The sequence below is a fragment of the Cyprinodon variegatus genome, unplaced genomic scaffold (assembly GCF_000732505.1).
Source record: "Cyprinodon variegatus isolate N-32 unplaced genomic scaffold, C_variegatus-1.0 Scaffold6, whole genome shotgun sequence".
In the NCBI taxonomy this organism is placed as follows: domain Eukaryota; kingdom Metazoa; phylum Chordata; class Actinopteri; order Cyprinodontiformes; family Cyprinodontidae; genus Cyprinodon; species Cyprinodon variegatus.
Window position 1 is genome coordinate 2720773 of NW_015150459.1, and position 12292 is coordinate 2733064.

Sequence of the window (12292 nt, forward strand, 5' to 3'; positions counted from 1 at the left end):
TATATATATATATATATATATATATATATATATATATATATAAAAATAAGATGACAGCATAACTTTGGAGTGAGGTTGACTTTTGTTCAGCTTGAACTAGAATTTCCTCAATATCAGTATTTTTTTTAATAGTTTGACAATCTGTCTATTTTTCACTCAAAACATTCCAGCATGTGGATTAAAAGAGAGTTCATTTTCCCTCATCACTGTGAGTCAAAGGGTAGTTCCAAATGAATGGCCTCAGAGGAAAAACACATCTTTGAAAAGAGTCAGCGATCAGAACTAAAATCTGTCAGAATATCTGTGGGATCACCTGAGGTGAGCTGTGGATAAGAGACATATTCACAGATTGATGGATTTTAAGAAATTTATCAAAACAGATCGGACAAATATGATGGTGCATGTTGCATGTTTATATGACTCCTACCTAAACTGAATACTAAATAGATCTAAAGGTGTAACACTAAGGTGCTCAATGTTGTGCACACTTATTACCACTGTTTCATTTGAAATTAACAGCAATATGTCACAAACATGAACACTGTTAAGGTATTGGGAATCTACTTTTTTGAATGAATGTCTCTGACAGTGCTTGTTCATTCTGTAGTTTTGTCTGTCTCTCAAACCCTGAAGTCTGTAAGACTTCTGTCCTCTGACAGAAGAGCATCTATTAACTCGTTTAATATTTACATTGAGCAAATTACCTGTCATGTATTATGTGCTGTGTTAACCTCACTGTAAAACCCCTTTACTGCATGCTGTAGATAATAGCTTTTTTTTTGTATGTGTGTGCCATCCCATTACCTGTCTGTGTGTCTGTAGAGAATGTGTCAATCACTACGACGGTCCCCACTACTCCTCCCTCTCCCACCACCCAACCTACCACCCATCCTACCACCACACTCATTTTGCCTAAAAGAATCGCTCAGGACCCAAAAGGTAAACACCCACACACACCACTTTCTCTCCAACCCTGCTTCACTCAAAGCAAGAATGCTAAGAGAGCACTGTAACCTGCAAGAAGATCACATTTATTTACAAATATAATGCTGCTTTAAGCTGCTTACTAATGATGCATAATTTGCTAAAACAACAAGACACAAGCTTTTTTTTCATATAAAACATTCTGCTAATTTAAATTTGTGTTAGGTAGTAGCAGAGTAAAAGCTGTGAAGATAAAATGTCTTTAAAAAACAGTGTTAGGCATGTTAAACCATCTGGTGAAGCATTTTGTTGCTAATTACAATAATTGGCAACAGGTCAGAGGGACGAAAGGATTCCAATGAGGCTGAAGCTTTTAGAAATTACGGTCTGGTTTAGCTCATTATTTTATGACAGACTGTGAGAAATCAAAACAACTTGGAGAAGTATCAGTTCCTTTCTGAATTATTTACACCTTTTTGTAGGTTTTGTTGTGTTACAACAACCAAATTTGAAATATTTTGTGTAACTTTAGGAGATTGCTGAATCCTAAGTAGTATGTAACTGTGAACTGGAAAGAAATTGATTTTATTTTGTATAATTAACCAGTAGAAATCTGACATTTAAGGTAGGCATTTATATTCTGCTCCATTTACTGTGAAATCCCTTTAAAAATCATATAGATTATATGAGTCAAATTATAGATCTGTGTTTTTTAAAGGTCTCAGATGTTTTTTAGATAGCATACGTAACCAAACAGCATTATGAAGAACATGTGACTCAACAGGATCAGGAAAGCAGACAAAACAAGAGTCTGGCCTTTAGCCTTAATTGCACCAAAAGTTTGTTCTGCAAGATTTTGGCTGAATACAAATGAAAGCCACACTTTAGAGAATTCATCTAAAAACATGTTTTAAAAAAGCTCTCAAGCAAAAAAAAAAAACTATTATAGCCCATATACAGCAAATCCTTTAAAATATATTGAGTCATTTTTAATTGTACTTATTTAGATTTTTAATTGCAGACCATTTCATTTTAAAAGTTCTGGCTTTTAAACCACAATTACTTCCTCCGATTCATCGCTTAGATAATTCTGTTAGCTGTGACCATCTTGGCTCTGTGCTTTTAATTTTGAAATTCACTCACTCCAAGGCTAATTAACTGAATTCATGGTGTAATTTGTTTGCTGGCACATTTAACAGCCCATGTGTGAGCGTGGATATTGTTGCTATTACTGCTTCATGGTAGAGAGAATGAAAGAGGATCATTTTTTTCCAAATAGACTCCTTGGAAATCCAATGTCCATTTTTTTAATAAAGTATTTTCAGCGATAATCGAGACATGCCTAGCACTGTCATCTGCATACAAATTGCATAAAAAAGGTTAAACTAAAAGGAAGGATAATGCGGTTGTGGTTTCAGCCTCCTCTGTTATTCCCGTGACCCGTATCTTGCCGGTTATTGCTTCTCTTACCATCAGTCTCTCTCTTTATCATCTTCTGCTCAGGTTTTGGTGCCTTCCTCCACACCATCATTTTGACTGCTCTCAGGTGGCCTCCCCACAGTTTCCTCCATCTCCATGCATACACACACGCTTTCTTATTCGGAAACCTTCCTCCATCTTCTATTTACATTAGTATATTTGCCTTTGTAACCTTGGATATGCACCATGCGCAGCAATCACCTTTTCTCCTTTCCTTAACTGTCTGATTCCTCCCTCCTCACAAACACATCACATAGTCAGCGTTTGTGTTTGCAAGTCTGTGATGTTTGCCTGGTTTTTCTGCTGCTTGCTGGTGACTGATAATGAATCTGCATGAAGAGCTTAGAGACTGACATTGGTCTCCAGAGCAATACAGCAACTTATTTATCCACAAACAGACACACCCCTGCACACACATATATACACACATAACAGTGTACTGTGAAAAGAAAGGGTAAAAAAAAGTGGATCCAGGTGGGTTTTTTGATCACATTCTACTGGAAAAACTGCAACACAGCAGGTCTAAGAAAACAAACCTGCTTTAACTTTGCTATTCTGATTGTGTAACTTCACCAGTTTTCATTTCTTTCCATCTAAAGGATCTACTTATCTCATAAATGCACTCCCACAAAGACATGCTCACTGTAATCTCCTCCTTCTTTTTTCCACACCTTCAGCTTATCTGTCTGTTCTGTTACTTAAAAGGAGAGATGGGGCATAGGGAGCAGGAGCAAGCCTCCTGTTCTCTCTGTTGCCTTTGCCATCATCTGCGGCAGGTGGAGGATGTTCACCTGCGGCATGTGAGGAGATGAGTAAAAAAAAAAAGGTGTCTTAAGAAAAACTGCAAAGAAAGAACACTTTGGTGGATGTTTAGTCAACGCTGATGCATCGTCTGTGGGGCTCCTCTGAGAAACAGCACAATGTTTAATGATGTCAGTCATTTCCTGTGGAGCTCTGGGCTGAAGCACATTAAGAACAACTTGGCATAGGGGGAACAAGGTGCACTTTAGTGCTCGGTTTCTTTTCTATCATGAAGTATTGCTTGGGCCAAATACTCTGTCTTAATGCATTTGAATCCCATGCGTCATGTTAGTGCAGATGCATTCATTTTGATAATACATGCATCTGTCAATACGTGTTCATGCACTTAATCAGCTTATTACAGTGCCTCAGGAGGGCCCACGGAATACATATAAAAGAATAAGGTCTTTTTTTGTTCTTCCCTTTTCTTCTACTTCTCTTCCATCAATGTCTTCTTCTCTTGATCTATATGTTAGCACCTTATTAATTATTCAAGTTTTAATTCTATTCAATGGAGGTCTAAGAATGCTGAATCAATAACCGCCTTGATTTAAGCTTGCCAGCTACAAATAAAAAAGTTTTTATAATAGTCAGCCTTGAATTCACTCTATCCAAATTCAACATGCATGTATTTTTCAATACAAATAGAATCTTAAACATCTGCTTCTTTTGTGTTTGTGTACTTTTGTTGCTGTCAAAAAATAGCTGTTATTGAGTCAAAATAGGTATATCATACAAACTTAAGCTTTAGAGATTTCTTAATCGGCTAATGAGTCCTGATCATCCCAATATCTCGAGGCTCGACTTTCCTTCAGAAGGCTAATTAAATGCTACAGCCCATTAACTGCTAGTTCCTACCTGTTATCTTTTCCTCAGACATGACTGAAATGGACTCTTCCCATGCTATAAGGTTAACCATGGTGTCATAATTGATCAAAACCATCGCAAAGTGGAGTTTAACACTGGCAAAGCTGAAAAAGTTACAGGAAATGAGAAAAGAGATTAAAGATTCTGGTTTTTGCTGTGGCATGCTCAGGTCTCTAGATTACTCTCTTAATTCAGCTTTTTTTGTTTCTGACTGAAAACAGTGTGTTAAAAAATAGATAAGAAAAACTGAACACTGGTTTGGGTTAAAATGTTTAAGGAATTTAATGAAACCCTCCTACCATCTTTATGGATTGTTATATATATGGAATGGTGGGGATAACATCATAAAGGCATTAAAGATGAAACGTAAACCACTTAAAATACATATATTGTTCTAGTAAATAAAAAAATAGTCAGATTTGAATTAACTCTTATTTTTGATTTAGTGTGATTTTTACATGTACACAAATCGATTAGACATAGAGGAACCTGTACCTAAAGATAATACAGTCAAAACAATAAGCTTATCCTAAATTATGATGTTGTTATTAAGGGAAAAAGGACAATTAAAAATACTTAACAATGATCAACCACATGATTTTATTTAGTTTCACCAAACACAACCAGACCAGATTACTGCCTGACCTCTGCTGTTAATAAATCATACAAATCATGAAGTGTGTCTAAAGGGACTGCAGTTGCAAATTAGCTTATGCTATAAACTGCTACTCTGCCAGGGGGCAGGGGCAGTCCAACCACTCTATAGCAGGAGGTCAAAATAAAACCCAAGACAACATATAAATCCCTGTTGGCTTCTCTTTCTCCAAGGTCAGACCGGGCAAGAATGGCTTCCACTGGAATTTTAAAATGCAAAAGTAGACCCCTCTTATATTTTCTGTTATCTGACCAACTAATACTGGAAATATAGAAAAGTATGAATACATTGCTTACGGTTCAATGTATGCAGGATACTGAAAAAAGTTCAGCCCTTGGAATATGACTGTATAGTTAAGCCCAGGTTACGCAGCAGAACAATAATAAAGGTCAAAGGAGCTCCACCTCTGAATTCATATAAAATACTTTTTTAGTTTACTAGTCAAAGTCTTTACTTAAATGCAACTAAGGTTATAAGGGACAATTAAAAAATGTGTCTGGTAGCGGAAATACATATGTTTCCCTTTAATTAATGACATTTTTTGAGAAATACTTTTTTTCCAAGTACTTTTATAAATATTTATAATATTTGTTAAATATAAACATCTAAGCATGACATAAAAAAAAAAGATGATCAGTCAGGACCCAAATATTAATTGACAATAGAAATAGGCTTAGTGAGAATTTAAGCTCCATATCTGGATCTTGTAACTGAGAACTACACAACTGTATACTAGGAAAAACAAATTAAACCCCCCTTTATATGCACTGCAACCTGCTGAAAACATTAATCAGCTTCTGTTCTCCATGTTAAAGTCATTTTAATGTATGACTTGGCTTTAAGTGCAACATGCTTATATTTTCAGTTTAAATAAAGGAAAGAAAGAGGTTGGGCAAGTGATCCATATGAGGAGGCCTTGGTCTTTGACTTGCCATCCTTGTTTTAAGTTCCCATCCGGAGATCTTTGCTGCTTTTCACCCTCCTTCTTTCTTCACCCTTTTCCTGCCTGGTAACCATTGACATCAAAAAAAGCCCCTAGAGTCAAAAAAAATGGGGGGAAAGTAGCTGAAAGAATATTTGAGTTTAACTTAGGTTTTTAAACCCTTTTTATTTCACTCATTCTGGGTTGAAGTTTTTTTGAAGGTCGCACTACGTGGGTTTGAAACACACTTAAAGTTTCTATCATTCAAAATGTATTGTGCTCCTGACAGGTGCTTAGAAGAGGTGCCTTTGTAGAGGCTGGCTCTCCAATTTCTTTATTCACTCTTCTCATTTCTCCTTTTTCTCACTCATTCAGATTGTCTGGCGTTCTGTTCAGTGGGGGGTGATGAAGGGTGATAATGCAGGTTGTGGGGAGATATCAAATTCTCTCTTCTCACTATTTGCTCCTGGTTCCCTCTCTGTTGCTACTGTTTTAAACGTTCTACTTTGTCCTTCCCTTTAACCTTCTTTTCCTGTTGATCCTATTTCTTTGTCTTACTGTCTTTGGTCCTTTTCTTTTTTTTCATTTATCTTTAGTCTTCCAATTTAATAGCCAGTGCTCAAATGATGAACACAGTTTTGTATTTGCTTTGTTCTTTCTCAGACCCCGGCGCAGTGGTTGAGACTCACAGCGCAGTCCCTTATGCAGTGATAGGAGGCGTTCTGGCCCTGCTGGTTTTCACTGTCATCTGTGTCCTCATTGTCACCATCTGGTGTTCTGTCCGGCAGAAAGGTAAAGCATAAATACTCAAAGCAAATTTGAAAAGATGTGATTTTTTTAACCAGGTTTCTTTTGTCACTGCCGGGCCTCTTTAGAGTTTCAGTGTCTGGTAATGTCTCTCTGCAAAGGTCATTGGATGCTAGATACGTTTAGATTCATTTAAACTTAGGTGTGAAATTGTCAGCAGAAACCAGGATAGATTTGATGCTCCTCTCTGGCAAAGTGCTGTCCATAATAAACTATCTTGGCCTAAGCCGCCAAAGAGAAAGGGTGGGGTTGGAAAGGCAGGCGTTGCCAGAATGTTTTATGACTGTTAGTGTATGAAGAATCAAAAGAAGCCTCCCTCTGTTTCCTATCATTTTAAGTGCCCCTCTCTGGAAGTGTTACATTTTGCTCTGCAGCCACCAATAAATTGTTTAGGATAAGTGGGGCTGGCTTCAACCAGGATAACTCACCCAATGGTTAGACAAGCTGTCCATCAACATTCACTGTGACTTGACTGCCAATCAGCATAGAGACAGGACTGTTTTAACCACTTAGCGTTGAGACAAGGGCTATTAGGGCGTTGTCATTAGTCCTTTGTGACTGTCACCATGCCAATCAAACTCACACATAAGGCGAAAGAGAGCGTCAGTCACTAACTGAAAGGACACTTCAACCAGAGACGCCTTCAGCTGGTAATCCTCCTGTGTTTCACAAGCTTCTTTAAAAAAACAGGTCCTCAATCAACTCGCAAAAACTAGTCCCATAACTTGCATGGAACGGCTGGGTTGAAACCAGATGCTGAGGTACAGTAATGTAGGATGATTTTGGCCAATTGTCCAGAACAGGATTTCAGGCCTCCTTAAACATTAACACCTCTTCAGCTTTTCTCAAATATTTTCTAAGGAACTAAGATCAGAGCTTTGTGATAGCCTCTCTAAAACATCTTTGTCGCCCTTAAACAACTGTAAGTAATTTTTTGTATTTTTATGGTCATGGGAGACTCATTTACAACCAAGCTCTAACTTCCCAGGAAATATCCTGAGGTTGTGCCTCAATATTTTGTTCATTTGTAAGGGCATTCACAAACCGTAACCAGACTTTTTGTTACTTTTGGAGTAAGGAGTTCTTCCTCTCCAAGTAGCTTTTCAACCCAATAAGACTTGTTCACTGTGGATAATGACAGCCTTTTACCAGCTTTAGCCAACTTCTTCTAGAGGTCAGTTACTCTTGTTCAAGAGTTGATATACTTTTATTCCACCAGGGCCATCCTTAACAATATAGGTATAATGCATTAAGCAGATAAACTGCATATTTATAGATCTGGTTTGTAGCCAGATATAAACCAGATTTTGAAGGTCTGCTATTCTCTTCCTGATATTTTGCATCATTTCTTGAGATTTTACTATGATGCCACAGAAGGAAGAAGGGTGTTAACGTTTTCAAAAAAAGAAGAAAAAAAAAACACTGTGGTACCTACATCACCTCGAATCTATTACAAAAAAAAAAATCAGAATTCAACTAAGGAAATGACATTATCCTGGCTTTTTTAAATTGTTCGAAGACATAGAAATCATAGAAACTGTTTAGTTTAAAAAAAGTAATTAAAATATTTTAACTACTTCAGCAATGGTGAACCAAAGAAGCCATCTAGGGGATCCCAGCAGGGTAAAAAAAAAACATCATGCTCTAAAAGTGTCCGACTTCTTTCTTTTCAAAAGTGCTCATAAAAACATGAGAGGTTTATAACACTTCATAAGTTTTTTTCTCTTTTCTAGCATAGCTCCTACTGCTGAAACATCCCTTGGCTGATGTCCAGTTGAGAGGTTTTGTATTTGGAAAAATAAATAATTTCTTTAAAAATCAACAATATTAACTCTTGAATAAAATTTAATGATTATTGGAGCTTTCAACTAATAGAATCCAGTGTTAACTGAAAAGTAAACACACTAATCCCTAATGTTGAGTCAACAAAGAAAGAGATTATGTATCTAAGAATTAAAGTTGCCTTAAAGTTAAAGACTTGCCTTAAAGACTCTGCCTTAAAGTGTGGGATCTCTCTCTTGAAATGAGTTATAAGCCTCTAAAGGTAATTTTAAATGGTAAACAAAAGCAAAACACAAAAAATTATTAATTTATACATTTTTAACTATGCCCTACCAGAAGAATGCAGTTAATTACTGCAGTCTGGATCTGGTTGTTTTGTCTCAGTGAACCTGACTTTGTGTCATGATGGTGTGGTTGTTACTTTCCATTCTATCAGCTATGTTGACACAGGATTGCTCAAAAAAAAATTTAAAGATGGTGATTGGGATGATTTCAAATTTGGTTGGATTGATTTGATTTGATGAGCTTTGTTTCAAAGATCTGTCCTTAGTCATACGAAGGGCCAAGCATAGAGGGACCCCAGATCTGATCACCAATCAAAGACTGATTTTTAAAGAGCATTTCCACATCAGATGGGACAGCCAATAAGACAAACATTTTTGTAGATAAACAGTATAAACTGTTTGTAGATCGCCAGAGATAAACAGGGCCTATGCATTGTTATTAGAATGTTTCTATGCCATTTTTTACTGTATATTACAATGTGAGATTTCTTTTGTCTCAAAAGCATCTTAGCGCTCCCTTAACTGCTTGAATAGCTGTTATTAAAGTTTGATTTTCCTTTTGTTTCAAACGAGACATGCTGGCACTGGCTTTCGTCATCATTGCCTTATGTTTGAGTTTATATACAGGTTTGTTTGTGGTGTACAGTTAAACTCAGGAACATTCCAAATTGCATATAGGTAATCTCATAAAAATCTCTGGGAATCAAGTTTCCGTCTTTGTCCCTTTTTTTTTTACTGTGTTCATTTTATGTGCTGCAGTTCTGGCTAAAGAAGCAGAGCATCTTAACACTTTGAACAGTTTATGTAGTTCTCCCATAACAGGCTTTTTAAAGTTTCCTTAGGGAAATTTGAAAAAAAAATGTCTTGGTATTTTTTCTTAGGTATTTGCAACTTGCTGCTCTGTCCCTAAAAGAAAAATACATATTTAAGAAGGTTTGGCTTAAAATAAGACCTTAAATCCCCAAACTATGGTTTTTACTCCAGTGTTTGAATGTTTTGAAGCAATTTAATCCATATGGATGCAAGTGAATGAGTTCAGTCCAGGCTTATACAGGCCTTTTATAATACCCAGTTTGGAAAATGTTTTTATATATCTGAACATTTACCTTATTAACTTTTTTTTTTTAGACAGGAGATGCAACCACAGCAGAAAATACCTGTTTAGCAAAAATCGATGTTAAAATACAAACAAGGCCTAAACCTGGATTTAACATGTTGTGGAAGAGAAAAAAAACAAACAAACCCCAGTAATTATGGTTGTTAAAATTCATTTTAGTTGTTTTTGTGTGATGCTATTTCTTCTTCTCTAACATTACGTCCACCCTTTTCTACCAATTTCTCTTTTCTTGCTCTGTCTTTTATTCTCTATTGCTATTTTTCTCTCTTTTTTTCTGTTACCTTCACCTCCTTTGACTCCATGCATCCATCCGCCACCTCTAATTTTCTGCCCTGTAGGCTCATACCGTACACGAGAGCCTATCCTTGCCTGGTATTGACCTAACAATCAGTCAACTAATTAAATAATCAGTTGTAGGTATGGAACACAGTAATATAAGTGCTGATTGGTGTGAAATGCTGCATAGCGCTGCAATGATCATGACGCTTTTCCACCTAACCGCTCCCCTAAAATCTCCTTCTCTCTTTCTATGTTCTCTGGCTTTCTTTCTGGCACCTTCCATCCAGGTTCCTATCTCACCCATGAGGCCAGCGGTTTGGACGAACACGGCGAGGTGCAGGAGGCCTTCCTCAATGGGAACGATGCCAGCCAGGGCAAGAAGGAGTACCTACTGTAGCCCTTCTTTTTGTTAATCCCTTCTCTTCTGACCTCATACCCCTACCCTTCCCTCCCTCTGCCTCCAACCTTATATACAGTATATATATAAATATATATACACGCACACATACATACTCACCCACACACACACACACACACCCTCCGATACAATTCGCCATAACAGGCAGCCTTCTGAAAGCGACTGTACTGCACATAGCCAATCCATCACACTCCATTCCACTCCATCTCCTCCATATACACTTGTATAACCCACTAGACAGGCCGAGAGATGGGGAGCCTCTCGGCCCCACCAGACATCAACGACTGTGCCATATACAGTACTGTAAGTCCCGGAACGCTGGAGCGAGCGAGAAAGCGGCGACAGAGTGAAGTGAATGTAGGCAAAAGCGAAATGATCCTGTAATTATTTAGATCGAGAAGGACGAGGGCCACACAATGAAAAGTGGCCCCTCTCTGCCTCGCCTGTGCAGCCTCCAAAGTGGAAGGGGAATTAGAGGCAGATGACTGCTGTAATTCACCGCCTGGAGAATAGAAGAATCTATTTTACGAAGCTCAATCTCTAACTGAAGGAGACTGCAGGAGAGCTGGACAGGGAGGGAGGGGGAGGAGGTGGGAGAGAGGAGACTTGAGTAGAAACTACTTTGAGCTTGATGGTAAATTACAGAGATCTTTTGAAATCACAGTCGCATCTCATTGACGGAGCACAGTTTGTTGTAATTCCCTACCAAAGCCACAGGAAGTATCCAGACTTTAGCAATAAGCTGAATGTCTTTTCAGAATGTTTTGCTTTTTGCTCTAATAGGAGTTCCAGATACATGTAAAAATACTCAGCCTGTTACCCCCCCTACCTTTTAGTACACGAATGAAATAAAGAAACGTGGTTCTTTCTATCTGGTCTTTACATTCTCTCCTTTACCCTGTTACCATTCTTTCTCTCTCTTACGCTCCTCTCAGTGTTTCCCCCCTTCTATAGTTCCCATGTTGTTGGCCCAGTAATAATGAAAGGATTAGCGTTAGGCTGCGTTCCCAAGAACGAAGAAAGGAATATGACTTGCAGAGGAATTAAAGAGAAGCTTAATTGTTTTAGAATGCCATTAAGAGGATGAAAAAGGTTGAAAAAGTCCCAATAAGAAGAACAGGAGAGCTAGCAAAAAGGAGCGAACGAGAGAACAAAACGGGCGTCTGCAGCTACATGAACACATTCATACATACAGTACACACGTCTACAGAACAAGTATACATATCTCTGAATTCTTTGTATAAAAAAAACAGTGACATGAGTTAAATTAAACTTTTAAGAATTAAGAAAACTGTTTACTATTGAAAACGCATTAAGAAGCAACTATACTAACACAGAATATTAGCCTTTAGAGGCGCAACGCCGAACAAACTACTGTCCAGTGATCTTTAAAGAAAATATAAAAAGGAAAAAAAAAGTTGTCTTTATGAGAAAAGAGGTCTTATTGATTTTTTTTTAAATATTGTTATTATTTGAACAATTCTGATTGTTGTTACTGTTATTATTATTGCCGTTGTTATTATTATAATTGTAAATGTTAAAGAAATGTACACTTTTCATGGTTTGTTTTTGGTTTTACTTTAGAAAAAAATAAACTTGCTGTCATTTTTCACTCTTTTTCCTCTTCCTCTCTCCCAGTATTTCTCTCTCTTTGTCTCCTGTGCCTAGTTGTCTCTTCTCCTGTCTTTCACACTTGTTTATTTTAGAGTCCATGTGTCACTGTTGATATATATAGCTAACTATTTCTTTATAGGGGAAAGAAACAAAGCACGACAAAATAAAAAAATAATTTAAAAGTCACCTTATCAGACTGATTCTTTTGTCTGTGCGATCAGCAGGTGTTTGTGTTTTTGTTTTTTTATGCATAGATTAGACATACTATACTAGACATACTATTCTTGTTCTTTTCATATAAAACTACAATAAAGTTTTATAGAATTTTATTTGATATACTAAA

The 12292-nt window shown here is 37.1% G+C and overlaps 1 protein-coding gene across 4 annotated transcripts in view; it reads left to right on the top strand.

The window, feature by feature from the left end:
* Positions 1–11430, top strand: part of cadm4 (cell adhesion molecule 4) — a 258446-nt gene extending 247016 nt beyond the window's left edge. For 2 of the 4 annotated variants that reach the window (XM_015375115.1, XM_015375124.1), the window contains exons 7-9: positions 823–939; positions 6312–6440; positions 10205–11430. In XM_015375115.1, coding sequence (XP_015230601.1) covers positions 823–939; positions 6312–6440; positions 10205–10314 — 356 coding nt within the window. In that variant the 3' untranslated portion in view covers positions 10315–11430. Of the gene's footprint in view, positions 1–822; positions 940–6311; positions 6441–9976; positions 10056–10204 lie in introns of all 4 variants that reach the window. The other 2 variants (XM_015375132.1, XM_015375141.1) reach the window with 2 other exon arrangements.
* The last annotated feature ends 862 nt before the right edge of the window (positions 11431–12292 follow it).